Source organism: Drosophila innubila (assembly GCF_004354385.1).
Source record: "Drosophila innubila isolate TH190305 chromosome 2R unlocalized genomic scaffold, UK_Dinn_1.0 1_C_2R, whole genome shotgun sequence".
NCBI classification, from domain to species: Eukaryota; Metazoa; Arthropoda; class Insecta; order Diptera; family Drosophilidae; genus Drosophila; species Drosophila innubila.
Genome location: NW_022995374.1, coordinates 25,123,142 through 25,137,298, shown reverse-complemented (window position 1 = coordinate 25,137,298; position 14,157 = coordinate 25,123,142). Strand labels below are relative to the sequence as shown.

The 14,157-nt window shown below is 42.1% G+C and overlaps 2 protein-coding genes across 2 annotated transcripts; both read right to left on the bottom strand.

Annotated features, from left to right (window-relative positions):
• Positions 1 to 133: 133 nt before the first annotated feature.
• On the bottom strand, positions 134 to 7,356 carry LOC117783807. Its single transcript, XM_034621353.1, has 4 exons — positions 6,921 to 7,356; positions 3,822 to 6,862; positions 1,706 to 2,800; positions 134 to 1,669 (listed from the first exon to the last, which is right to left on the bottom strand). Exons 1-4 carry the CDS (start codon positions 7,354 to 7,356, stop codon positions 260 to 262), a joined length of 5,982 nt encoding a protein of 1,993 aa, XP_034477244.1. The 3' UTR covers positions 134 to 259.
• Positions 7,357 to 8,735: 1,379 nt separating this feature from the next.
• LOC117785381 (acidic mammalian chitinase-like) lies at positions 8,736 to 10,400 on the bottom strand. The gene is made up of 5 exons (XM_034623349.1): positions 10,314 to 10,400; positions 10,077 to 10,253; positions 9,743 to 10,013; positions 9,461 to 9,669; positions 8,736 to 9,397 (listed from the first exon to the last, which is right to left on the bottom strand). The coding sequence occupies exons 1-5, from the start codon at positions 10,366 to 10,368 to the stop codon at positions 8,772 to 8,774; spliced, it is 1,338 nt and encodes a 445-aa protein (XP_034479240.1). The 5' UTR covers positions 10,369 to 10,400; the 3' UTR covers positions 8,736 to 8,771.
• Positions 10,401 to 14,157: the final 3,757 nt, after the last annotated feature.

The following is a 14,157-nucleotide window of genomic DNA, read 5'->3' as shown; positions in this document are numbered from 1 at the left end:
GGCTAAAGAGGTCGTCTTTAATCCATAACAGATCAGATAATGCAGTTCCACTTTGAGAACAATTCTATTTTTTTTATAAATACTTTTTATTGAATTGTATTTTGTAATTTAATAAAAAGTTAGTTAACAATAACACGTCGGAAAAGTGCGAATATATATTATCAGTCAGAAGGAAACTAATCTTTAGATACAATAAAAAACGTTCAGATAATTAATTAGTAATTAATTAACAAACATACACTTGAGTATTTGAACTTGGCTACGGATTAAGTGCTTCAAAGAGATACCATAGCATATTGTTCACTTCCGATGCAAAGGGAAATGCCTTAAAGAGCTGTCGCTGTTGCGACTCCATAATCGCCAGTTGATCACAAAGTATTGTCAATTGCTTGAACAATTTGGAGGCGCGTAGCAATGCTCTGTATTTGGCACTGAATCCGAACAGTTTCCAGAGGCACAGAATGACCAGATTGTGCTCCTCAAATGACTCTAAGCCGGTGTCACCGCCACCCGTTAGGCACCGCACTGGCTGGCACACGATGTCTCCCAGTAAGTTCATGAATTGGGTCATTCCAACGAGCTGCGTCCGGTTGCTGTTGCAGAAGCACATGTTGCGCAGAATGCGGAGACAACACTTGCGTACCTTACTGAGGGGCGGCGAACGACGCACCGTGTTGAGGAGAGCCGGCATGTGGCAGATCTTGTAGCCGAGCTCGTATCTGGAGAAGATTTCCCAGAAGGTCAGCCAACTGAGCAGAACGTCTGGCTTGACTTTGCTCACATTGTTGTTGGTGGCTGGCAGAATCGTATCGAACATGTCCAGCACACGCATCTTGCCCAGACTGAGCCGTCCTTCGGCGCAGGAGCAGCAGTTGATCATAACGCGAAGTGCGGCCTCAATAATTGCATGCGAATTACATTTGAGATAGATGTTCTTTGCTCCAGGCAGCTCCTTTTTGGTTGTCTCGTGATCAGCCACCCGCACCATCAGCTGAAGGAGCGAGTGCGACTGACTGGAGAGCACCTGAGACGTCTGTTTGCACATTTCAAAGGAGTGCTCCGTTAAGAACGTGGTCAGACGCACAGTCATGTGCTTGAGGATCGCCGAATGCGACAACCACGGCCACAAACGTAACAGCACACGGACAACTCGGGCGGCCATCACCGCATCCGTGATGACAGCTTGGGGAGAGTTGTGCCAGTGCATCATCATGTTGAGCAGAACAAGCAGATTGTTGATGATGTCTCGCGACTTGTGGGCGCCCACGCGACGCACATAAACGGTGGCATTGCCCACACTGGCATCATCGAGGAAGGTTTCCAGCAGCTGGACAACGTGCTCCAGCAGCCCATAATTACGAGCGGTGTCCACGGCCACAGTCGACTGCTTCAGCAGATTGCCCAGCACCTCGCAGATTTGTGAATGACTCTTGCTTGCCGGTTGCAGAAAGCTGAATGTCGTGGCCGGATAGTGCAGATCGAATAGCTGGTCCAGAGCATGGTAGAGGAAGACGATTCCGTTGGTGAACTCCACGTGAGTTGTGTTTCCCTTGAAGCACTTTGCGAGTGCTTTCTGTTTCTTTAAGCTTAAGCTCATCTTAAGTTGTCTATTCAAGGCATTTATGTTATTCTCTTTATCTTCGTTGTCCGTGTCACTGTCCTCCTCTTCCTCCTTGCTGTCCACGATGATGTGCGTCTCGTCCACATACGACGCAAAGACCGTCAGCAGATTGTGCTCCTCCTTCCCCACCTGCGCCTTGATCAGCACCAGTGAGAGCGTGGCCAGCGTATAGCGCTGCAGCTCTTCCTGGACATAGACCGGATTTAAGCCGAATAACATTAGATTCGTGAACAGATCAGGATGAGCCCTGAATTGGTCACAAAGAAACTCAAAGGCATTCTGATCCTTACAGAATACCATCAGTAACTTGAGTATTTGAACTAGCTGGTGTTCCGGCATCCCATCCTGCCACAGCACATCTCCCATCAGGGCGAAGAAGCTCTTGAGCAGCGCAGTGTCGCGACAGATGCTACGCTGCAAGAACTCGAAATTCTGTTGATAACAGACCGCGTACAGCTTGCAGATTTGTCCAGCACACAGCTCCAGGTAGGCTCTTTGATGCGGTTTATCCGGCGTTTTTAATTTCAGCACATCGCTGAGGGCATTGACGAAGGCGTGCTCGCAGAGTGTGGCACACCAGGTCGGCTGCAGGAGGACCAGGTTCACACATATGCTCACATAGCAGCCAATGATTTCGCACGAGTTTTGCGTTCCCGGCGGTTCCTTATTCGGTTTCTGCTTCAGATTGGGATAAAGCTGAAGAGTGGCCAGTGCCTTGTGTGCTTCTTGTAGAAACGAGTGACACTTCAACAGCTCGCAACAAGCTGTTGCTCCAATGTGTGGCATCAGGAGCTCAAACACTCGAGCGGCCAACTCACGGACCAGCATCAGCTCGTGCCCGTCCTGCAACGTGCTAAGGCAGCAGGCTGCTAAGCCGCCGGGAAGAGCATCCACAAACTCGAGCAGAATGCTCACCATGCTGTCGCCGCTGCTCCTAATCCAATTGGCCAGCGACACCCAGGCCAGGGCGCGCACTTCTCCATCGCCGTGGCCACACAGGCCGAGCAGATAGCGCAACACCTTTGTGCCACATCCACTCTTGCCACCAATAGCTAGAGGGGATTGCGACTGCGCATGCAGCTGGCAGATGACCAGGAGGCAGTCGCGTTGCCACTGGGCGCCTGTTTGGGTCGATGTGCGCAGGTTGCTCGACAGCTGCACAAAGTGCTGATAATAGATCTGCAAGTAGAGTATTAAAAGTTAAGACACATAATTATAAGAGCGGTATTCATGAAAGAGATTAAGATTAGATTTCCATATCTTCGATTCAAAATTTGTTGAAGTGTTAACCAAAACAGGTCTGGGCTGATTTCGATTTAATATTGATTGATTTAATATTTGTGTGACCTTTCTTTTCAAAGAAAATTACTTGGCCATTTTCGGCATCTCAAGTTTTATTAAAAATTTTACTATTAAAAGCAAGAAATATTTCTATGGACAAACGGAAAATTATAGATGGATATGAAGCCTTAGGGATAAAAATAAAATAAGACCAACTTAAATTCATGTTCTGTCAGTATTGCTATAAAATTTTAAAAAACTTAAAAGTTTTTCATACTTTATATCATATAGTGCAACGATTTGAAACAACTTCGGTCAGAATGTATACTTCCAACTTAAATGCGTATTTTCAGTTTGGATAAAAAGTTTTTCTTCTTAAAACTTGATTCCTTTCTATGAAAAATATATGATATAGTGATCCGATAAAAAAAAAAACTTGATCTGCCTGCAATGCAGAAGAAACTACATACCAAGTTTTGTGACTATAGCTATTTTAGTCTCTGAGATCTAGGTGGCCATACAGACGGATGGACACAGACATTGCTAAATATTTACTTTATGAGTATATATACTTTATAGGGTCTGGCACGGCTCCTTCTGCCTGTTACGCACATTTTTTTAAACAAACTTAAGAGATTCCTGTACTAATTTTATGAAAGGGGTTTAAAAATGATAAAGTTTGAAAAGCAAATAATTGTTATAAATAAATGGTATTATTCTAAAGCATGCAAACAGACTATTATTGAAGAGGTTTCAAACACAATTTTCACTGTGTTTCAAATACTCAAAATATAAATCTAATTAGGGTTAAAAAGGGGTCATTCCGTCCACTGATTTAGATTTGCTCAAACCAAATCAGAATCTAATATAATTCTGTCTACGGAATACGCTTAATATGCTGTGTATAATTCAAATTCACCTGTAGCTTGTTGTCGTCCAGGTCGAGCGGACACTCGCTCAGCTTGCTTAGGACTCGCAGCAGGCAACGGACATGCTGCAGATTGCGCTCCTCGAAGTGGGTGCGAGCCAGAGCACTGAGTTCCATGAAGAGTTTGCTGTACCAGGTGAAATGGCCTTGATAGTGGTCCTCGCTCAGCAGCTGGACGAGGCAATCGGTGACCAAATGTAGAAGATTCAAGGAGACCTTCGTGTCGCGCAGTATGACAAAGAAACTGTGATGCGGATCCGTTTCCAGAGCTGTGCAAAGTCCCATAGGCACCCTCGGCAGGTCGTGACGCAAGCAACTGAGGCACAAATCCAACAGTGCCGTGTACAGCTCGCGGTCCGCCTCGTTGCCGGGTGAGAGCTTCAAGTACTTGTGCATCAGCTTCCACAAGTTGTTGCACACAGCCGGCGGCACCTTGTCCTGCAGGAACATGAGGAACAGGTGAATGCTGGCAACGTACTTGTGCAACATCTCGTGGTTGCTGCAATTGCCGGTCTCCACCAGCTGATTCTGCAGCTGGACATCTACCAGTGAGGCTTGGACCAATGCCAGATCAGCTGTTCTTAGCTTCATATTACTACTAACGTCCAGACAATGTAGAGCCGACAGTTTCATGTCCTCCGGCGACCCGCAAATCTTAAGTGCCGTATGGAGACGCCAATGCTGAGCAGCTAGTGCCTCATTGCCTTCGAAGTACTTGGCCAGCAAGTGATCCTGTAGTGCGATGCCTTCGGTGGCAGCTGTGGGCGGCGAGCTGTAATCCTTCTCGTAGCTAACCGGCACCATCAAAGGCGACAGATCGACGTCCATCACGAGCTTCTCTTCAGTGGGCGACGAGAGCTCATGGAAGAGCAGCTGGAATATACAAACGCTCACCTCAATCCGAAGCTGCGCCTCGAGTGGATGCAGGTAAAGGCAGCGCAGAAGACAGACTAATATCTCGGCGTTATCCTTGAATTCCTGGCGAAAGTGCTCGCTCCGAAAGAGCACTCTCAGCAGAATACTAACCGCCGGCTGCAGTGAGTCCGCGTCCGTAACGCTTACAGTCCTGTCACGCAACAATGGATTGTGGAGAGCGTTAAGGCAGAGCATATAGGACCCATCACAGTCGGTGAAGGCTTCCACCGCCTGCCAATTGTGCAGCAGGACATTCAGTTGGATGAGTGTTGATCTGCGTATGCCCGGCTTTATGTCCGGCGTCTCCAACAAGCGGAGCAGAGCTTGCAGGCTACGCATAAATGGCAGATTCATGCGCTCGCTAAATAACTTGGAGTAATCAAGTGGAGGCCGCACTAGGCAGAGATCAGGGCCCATCAGTGCCAGGCACACTTGGTCCGGAATGGGCCTGTATTTGTTCTGATGATCCTGCAACATTAGAGCATACGCCACACGTGTTTGAGCCTCCTTGCGAAACTCGGCATCCGGATGATACAAGTAGCAGACATTGCCGCGCATCGACTGGGGCGGATCCAGATAATCGGCATCCGGATTGAGCAGTTCGAAGAGTAGTTGCTGCAGCTGCGGATAATTAATGGCGCGACAAATGATTAGCGGCATCACTGGCAATACTATTTTGAATATCCCATTAAAGTCCTTAGTGTCTACCAGCTTGGCGAGTCCCAGTAGCATGATAAGGTAATCGATGCACCATTGCTGGAGCTGCAACTGCGCCTGTTGTGCCTGATGGGGCATCCAGGCGTGAACCAGCAGCTTGCGCAACAAATGGGTGCTCATGGGCAGGCCGAGGATGTGCTGTCTGGCCAACTCGATGTTGCTGCATCCCGTCAGATAGTTTGTGTTGTTCAAGAAGCCATGGAAGTGCTCCACAACTGGCTGCTTCAGCAGACGCAAGGCAGTGCCACGGAGTCGCTGATCGGGCAAATCGAATAACGTGCTGAGCAGCGACTCCGCCTCCTGGCGCAGATCAGGCTGGATGCCATAGAAGGAGGAGCATTTGACAATTGCCTGACAGAGTTGTTTTAACAACTTCTCGCTGCCAAGTTGGATGAGAACGAGGCACATCTGACGCTGCTCATGTAACAGTTCCTTGGGTGCAAGTCGTGTCCGTGCCACCAATTGATTCAATGCCGAGCTGTAAGCCTGCTTCAAGCGCAACATCTGCTGCTTCTCGGTTTGTTTTCCGTTTTTGAGTGCATTACAGAGATTGCTTAGCTCTTGCATTCGTAGAGGGACACAGGTCAAGTAGACGCTGTCCATCATGATGGGCTGTAGCAGCGCCTGGGCAGCCACTTTGTCCATCTCTGGGTTGTTTCGCATATTCAGCGATATGACATCCATCAGCAATCCATTGAATATCAACGATTGCAGTCGCGGAATCATCACTTTCCTTGTCAAGTTGGTCAATTCGTTATTAGACCCGGCATCAGCACTAAAGCGGCCGCAATAGTCCAACAGATTAGGCACTACCAGTCCCAGTCGCTCCACAATGCCATTCGGTATGGGAGCAGACATTTGGCAAAAGGTTGCAATCACTTCCACGATAAGTTCGATGAGGTGCCAGTTATGGCGGCAGACCTCCAGCTGCGGCGGTCCGAGTAGTTCCAAGCATCCATTTACTAGCAACATTAAGGCGCTGGGAATGCACAGCTGCTGTGGCGATGTTTCCGGCGATTCAATGCTAGCCGAGTAGTAAAGTGTCTTGCTGCGAATCTTCAGTCGGCGCTGCAGCAGCTTGACGGTGGTGAGAAGCGTGCGGTTAATTTGCAGGAGCACTTTATTAGCATGCTTCCGCTGAATGTGCAGCAAGCGGAGAAATATGTGCGGAGTTTGTAGCAAATACTCGGCTGGATAATCGCATAGTTTTATCTGCAGGTTGGTTAGGTGGTCCAGCAGCTCCAGATCGATGTCAATTGTCAGCGAGTCCACAATGGTCTTCATTGTGGCCATGTCATCCAGGTTGGCTCGGGCCCATGCCGGCTCAAAGTCAGCCGGACTGAGCTTGAATTTCTCAATCGAGAACTCTTCCATTTCGCTACTGCTACTCTGAGATTCGCCTGTAACAAGAGGTATATGTGGATCATTCAATTAGATCAGATGACTTGTATAGAATACCTGAGCTAAGGTTGCTCTCGACGGGAGTCGCTTCATTGTACACAACGGCCACCAAACTTTGTAGATCATCGAGCAGTTCCAGGGCCCGCTTTGACTGCATACATCCCAATATCTTTCGAATCTTCTCCAGCTCTGTCAGCAGTCGCTGACAGGGAATCTTATGCACAATCGCATCCACATAATCCGAACGCAGCAGCTCGAGCATCAATGCCAGCACTCGATCGGCGGCTGCTGGCGGCGTATGGCCAAACCAACGTATCAGCTGCTTCAGCAGCAGCACCGGCTTGAAGTTGATAGTTTCGCCGTGCTGCAGGCACCGTATAAAGCGCGTCTCAACCTGCTCCAATGCACGCATGCGGATTTCGGGTGCTTCGTTAGTCAGTTTTGCGAGTTGCTGCTCTCCAAGCGAAAGCGTTAGCTTCGATGATGTTGACATTATGAAGGCTCATCTGAAAATGATTTGAATTGAATACGTAACACCACTGTATATTTTTTTTCACTTACTTATTATGCCTTGTGTCAAAATTGAACAAATTATTAATTGTACGTACAAATATTTTCAAAGCGGCGTCAACATTCGCGCGTACAAAGAAGCCGGCATTTTCCACAACGCAGTTGATAATGACAGAAGTATGTTAAGGTTGGCATTTCCTTTTGAGTTACAGTTTTGTTGTATAACAGAACGCAATTGTTTCATGTTTAAAACAATTTTATTTGCATTTTCATTGCATTTGCATTAAGCAAATTAAGTGGAATTAAAAATTTTTTGCATAAACAGTGAAATCGTAAGTTATCGATAATTATAAAAAACAAGCTTCTAGCATTGCTGCCACCTTTTTAGAGAAAAGAATATATGTTTCTGGCTGCAAAGCATCTAAATGTGTTTTTGCGTGCTCTTCGGAAAAATACCAATAGCAAAACATAGCCTGAACATATATATTTAAAATTGAAAGATTTCTAGCTAATATAAATTTTTAAATTTTTCTATCAATCGAACTCTGAAAATTACCAAAACTATCTATAAAATAGCTGAGTTGGCAACAGTGAGAGTGTAATGCAACGCCATCTAGCGAGATATTTGAATAGAAAATATTGTTTGAACCGCAAACGATATCAGGGTAAACGACCCGTGAGCGCCATCTGTCAGCAAATGTTCTTATATAATAGTTTGTCTAGAAATCCAGAAGTCCAAACTAACCAAAATCCAACCATAAACCAACCATAAACCAACCGATAACCAAGCAAATACCATAAATTTTGATTTTTTATTTGCTTGGACTTCTGTGGCACTTCTGTATATGACAGCTTGGGCCAGATGTTAATATATCGATTATAAGCGTTTTAAACATGTGATTTATTGAGTCGGCTTAAAATGTGGTATAAACGTTATTCTATTAATATTTATAACTAAAAGTAACGGAAGTCATATGCGATATGCCATAAAATCTAAAAGAACACAACCAAATAATAGCCATGAAAATTTAAAGTTAAAGTGTTGCAAGTCAAATTGATTTTGATTTTAACTTACTTATCTGCATTATATGCTTTCAATCTGGGACCAGAGCCCTGACAAAATTCTGTAAAACATACTGTATTGAACAGTTTTATTGGACCAACTAATATACTACCTACAGATTATTATAACAGGATGCAGAGCCAGGGTAATGTCACGCCATCTACCGAGATTTTTGCATATAAAATTTAGACAGCGTAAACGCAAATGATGAACGACTAATAAACGCCACCTGTCGATCAAATCATTTATAAATAATATGTCTATGTGTGTGTGAAAGCAAGTAACAGATGTTTGAGAGCTCTGCTTTAAAATCGTGTTTAGTATTGAATCTTTATTTAACAGTTGGCTAGCTCGGGCCAGTTGCAGCTAAAGGAGTTCAAGTCGAAATACAATCCGTTTCCGCACTGGCTGTCATAGCGAATTCCGCCTACGCATTGATAGAAGCGACTGCAGTCGCTGCTGTCCCTAAAGTATCCATCCGTGGTGCATTTTTCGTTGGAGCCTCCATTATTGCCATCGCCTGGCTTTGAGGTTGGTGCAGGAGTATCGTTGCCACCTCCTCCCACATTTACACCCAAGCCTCTGTTCATTGCCTTGAGGAGGGGGAATTTCTCTCCGCAGCGACCGAGGAAGTCATCGGTCTCAATAGACCAGGTCATGGCACCACCCAATTTGCGTGAGTCAACCAGTTTCATCTTGAGCTCAATACTCTGGACGTTGTCAAAGCCAACCCACTGATCCCCTTGGAAGGCGTACGGAGACTTGGCTTGGTCGTCAAACACAGTCTGCCAGTTGTTCATGCAAATCTCGTGGTAGCCAAGGAATCCACTTTCACGAGTAAAGGTGCCAGCATTTCCGGCTCCTTTGCAGGGGGCGCCTGGTCGGTTCTGGGAGCTGTCTGCCATCTGGTAACTGTGGCCATAGAATCCGATGCCAAGGATCAGTTTCTGGGCCGGAGCACCTATTCAAAAATTATTGGCTTGATATAAAAACTTTCTAGAAAAGGATACAATTAGCCACAGACCTTGACGTAGCCAGTAGTCGATGGACTGCTCCACTTCGGGGAAGGGTGCATTGAAGCCCAAATAGCCATCGAATGCCATATGAAAGTCGTAGGTCATCACATTAATGAAGTCCAAATGCTTGGAGATCGCGGGAATGTCATACGATTGTTGCGCGGAGGCTTCAGAGGCGCCTACAGCAATGCCTAATTCCAAATTGTAGGGGGCAAATCTTGGAGAGAAAGAGGAATAAGTAGTAAATTTAAGCTTGGTGCTTCAGTTTTCAAGGGTTGTAATATACTTACGCTTCCTTAATCTCCCGCAAAAGGGTTACAAAGTTCTGTTTATCCTGAGGACCGCCACCGCGTTGTGCTGGATATTCCCAATCCAAGTCCAGACCATCGAAGCCGTGTTGCCGGATGAATGCCAATGTGGAGGATATGAATCTAGAGCGTTTTGCTGGATCTGCAGCCATGGCCGAATATTTTTCCGACCCCTCACCCCATCCACCCACAACTGCCAAGACTTTCAACTTGGGATTTTTCTGCTTCAGGGCAATGGTTTTGCTAATGAAACCTGCATAATGAAAATACGATTATCTTAGACTAATTTAGAGATCCAAAATAATCACTAGCTTACCCAGTCCATCGTCCATGTCGAGCCATGTGTCCAAGGACTTGAACTCTCCCGACGCCTCAATGCCAAAGAAGGTGTAACTGATGTGAGTACACAGGCTGGGATCGATGTTCGAGGGCTCGAATTTACCATCCCCAGGACGATAGTTGGCCCATGTTCCCCAGTAACAGTTGAGGATCTCTGCAACGGACTATTCGTTAGTCCCCTTCTGTTCAGGGCCAACCAATCAGCCATACTTACTCTCGCTGGAAACCAGAGAAGCCAGCGTCAATACCAAGCACACCAATAACTTCATGTTTATTTTCTGACCCTCTTCGCATTTCGTCGCCACTTTTATAGGTCGGGCAAAATGGGAATTTCGACTTATCAGCGATGTCCAGATAATGCATGCATAAGGAAATACAATTTCTAAATGTTGTATATTGCACCTGATGGAACATTTAGATTATAATATCTCTACATTCTTTCTGAACCTCAATAATACGCATAAATTTAAATTTTTGAATTTTGTTTCAGGTGCATCTTGATATTCTTCGTGGTACTCATACCCTTTCATACGAGTATTCATTCCTAAGTCGTAATTCATTCAATTTCGCATACCACATAAGTTTAATCTAAGTACATTGAGATAAGGGTGATTGTCGGCCCCCTAAGTACTGGCTTATCAAATTTTTTATAAATAGTATTTTGAATAATACTGTTTTATTTATATCGCTTAAAATATTTACAATAGGATAAGGAAATAATTGGGCTCTCTTTAAATAGCAGCGAATTTAAAGGACTGTTATAATAAAACGTATACTAATAATAATCAGGGATGGTACATATGTTAGAATGAACAGATATTCAGTTCTTGGAATGAGTATTTAAATGTTGAACAACACAAATACTAAATAATTCCGATGTGATATTATTATTTTATGTTTCTCGTTGAGCATACAATTCTCAACTGAACTCTGTGTTCCAACAAAAATTTTTTTTATTGAATATCCACCCACTACAAATCTGTAGAGATTTTTTAAAGAAATGATTTTAAGAATTTGAAAATTTCGGAGTTTACAAAATGTCAGTGATTTCATATTTTTGATATACAATATGTATTTTCGAAGTCACTGAAGTCGACTGCCATAAAATTATTTCACTTTTCAACTACTATTAGTTATTAGTAGTCGTGAATTTTTTGCAAAACTATATAAGTTAAGACTTTTTCGGAGAGTAGTTTTATGTGCGCACTCACCAAACGTATTCTTAACAGAGCATTCAGGCATGTTCTAAAAATGTTCTATAAAAAGCATAGAAAAAGCAATATTCTATGCCCCAAAATTATTAAATAAAATAAATTTGATTTTCAAATAAAATAAAAATGACTATCAAGTGTGTTCTACAAATTTATATGAGCGATAAAGCAACCGAAAAGCAATTGTTGGTGTTCCTGAAAAAAGAAAGCATTGCTTTTAATTGTCTAAAATTTTTTTTTTGAGATTTGACAAAATTAAATATTTATTAAATTGAATTAAAATATTTTAAAATTAATTAAGAATGCAAAAAAAATATGTCTCAAAATTTTAAATCTCCGACATTTTAAGAAAATAAACATTTCATACGGTTGTTTTCAAAAACATTTTTCTTCATAATCCCTAGAGATTTCTGGAACACACCTGTAAATCAAATTAAAATTTTTTTTTTACCAAATACTTCAATAATTAAAAATGTTGTTAAAATTTTTTGTATCTTTTATGAATAGTACCACAGCTGAAATATATACTCAATACCTTTCGAGCACTAAGTTTTAAATTTTTTTTGCTTATCTGATGTGAAGCTAAACACCTCTGATGGCCGGTTTTTCAATGTCTAGGTAAGAGGTTTGATAACTATATCAGAGATATCTTGACGTAAAATGTATAGAAATTTATTTGAATTTTGAAATGATCTCTTTGATAAAATGTGGGTTTGTGTGGGTTGTGGCTCAACTGAACCCCACTGCCTACGCCCTTGCTAGGCCATACTACAGTTATAATTTTTTAAACAAAATTTATATGCTTATTTTTAAAAAAACTTGCAAAATAACTATTAATTTAAATTTGTATTATAACAAGTGGTGATCTTAGCCTATGGCAGCTATTTGATATATGGAACCGAATTAAACCAAATTTGGTCAGAATTTACAAAGCCAACAAAATGCATATTCTAACAGTTTGGTTAAGATATCTACAAAATACAACTTTCTCAGCCTGCATTCTGGCTGCACCCATTTTCTCTCTCTCTCTCTCTCTCTCTCTCTCTCTCTCACGCAACAAATTCGAGCCTGCCAAAGCATGCTGAAGTGCGCTCGAAATTTGAAATAAAAGACAATGTCTAATTTTATGAGATTTTTAAAGCGGAAAAGTTTAAGTTTTTTTTTTACAATAATAATAAGCAGAAACTTATTGAATATATGTGTGAGGAATCGGCAATATAAATAATTAAAATTATTCAGCAAATTAAAATTACTCGGCAACGATGCATAAGTAGTGCTGCAAAATGATCGCTTGTCCTCTCATGCATTTTCATGCATAGCAATCAGCTTCTGTCTGGCTTTACTGAAAAATGTGACGTCATCTGGAGTTTTGTCATGCAAAAATACATAATTATATATTAACACAATTATATTTCAATTTAATTGTATATAGTATTTGAATGTACATAAATTATACATCAAGATTTTCATAACATGATATCGATAATATTTATGTTTATTTTTTTTTTTTAATTAAGGGTATATAAATTGAATTAAAATTTTAAATTTTATAACAATACTAGAGGGCTCATCCCCCTGCTCGCTTCGCTTGCCAACCCACTGCTCGCCTATTAATAGATAAAAATAAAATCTTTCTCGGTCTGGGTTCGAGCTCGCGACCCCGTGCCCATGAGTCTACGACACCATTCTCTTCACTACCTAAGTACCAAGCCCGCTGCAAGCAACAATAAAAATGCAGAATGTAGCAAAATATTAGTTTTGATTTAAAAAAATACGAATAACAATAAATTAAAAAAAAGTAATATTTAAACTCTACTATTTTGATTTAAAGAAAAAACGAATAACAATAAATGATACAATGATATATGGACGAGTGATTGAGTGAATGAATGAATGTACTGGACAAAGAAATTTATATGTATAGATAGATAAGTTGTTTTATGTATCGCCAAAGTCTGATTTACTCAGACGTATGATATTTTTGTGTATCGCTCGATGTTTAGCTCGGTACCCAAAAAAATGGGTACCAGTTAATATATATTAACGTATATATGCTGTCTCGCTTGGACATTCAATTTGCCATGCAGGTGTAGTTATTGAATAAAAATTTACTCCGAAATATCTTCTCTATTTATGGGTCAATCGCTTTGAAAGTTTCAGGGTCATTTAATAGGCATACTTCTCAACTGATTGTTCAGTTAGGGAGTGCTGCCTTAAAATTTGCTTCTTTGAATCATTTTGTGCGATTTGTGGGCGAAGGGGGTGTGGCATCCAAAATTGGTAGCAAACTTGATCTGCGTTTGGTATCCATACACTCCACAAATAATTTTATTGAGTGTCTGTCCAAAACGTACACCGATATATACGAGAAAGTAAAATTAGATTAACACTTTAATATCAGCATTGTCTTTCCATATTCAAAATGCAGATGAGCTATCGAATTATCGTGGAATATCGTTTATTAACTGCATTGCAAAAACATTTATCGGCATTCTTAACATACGGCTGGCCTCTTGGGCTAACTACTCGACAGCGGACAATGCATACGATCTGGCTGCCATAGTACATTTAACTTGGCACAAAAATAATAAAATAAAAGCGTTCTTCGTTGATTTTAGTGCTGTCTTTGATACCGTTGCTAGAAGATCCTTGATTTATAAGCTGAGCACGATGGGAGTATCATGTAAAATGTCAATGAAGACTTGTACAAATCAACTAAAACAGCAGTGAGAACAGGAAACGATCTTTCAAATTTCTTTGATATTCAAATGAGTGTACGGCAAGACTGTCTATTGTCGACATTGTTTTTTTCTTTGTAGCTAAACGATCTGTATGATTTTCTCGGAA

Coding starts and splice junctions, on each gene's coding strand:
- LOC117783807 (XM_034621353.1), bottom strand. CDS start 7,356: ATGTCAACATCATCGAAGCTAACGCTTTCGCTTGGAGAGCAGCAACTC. Junction 2,801..3,821: donor TGGACGACAACAAGCTACAG/GTGAATTTGAAT, acceptor CTCTACTTGCAG/ATCTATTATCAGCACTTTGT. Junction 1,670..1,705: donor TGACGGTCTTTGCGTCGTAT/GTGGACGAGACG, acceptor GACAGCAAGGAG/GAAGAGGAGGACAGTGACAC.
- LOC117785381 (XM_034623349.1), bottom strand. CDS start 10,368: ATGAAGTTATTGGTGTGCTTGGTATTGACGCTGGCTTCTCTGGTTTCC. Junction 10,254..10,313: donor TTCTCTGGTTTCCAGCGAGA/GTAAGTATGGCT, acceptor AGTCCGTTGCAG/AGATCCTCAACTGTTACTGG. Junction 9,398..9,460: donor CGACTACTGGCTACGTCAAG/GTCTGTGGCTAA, acceptor ATTTTTGAATAG/GTGCTCCGGCCCAGAAACTG.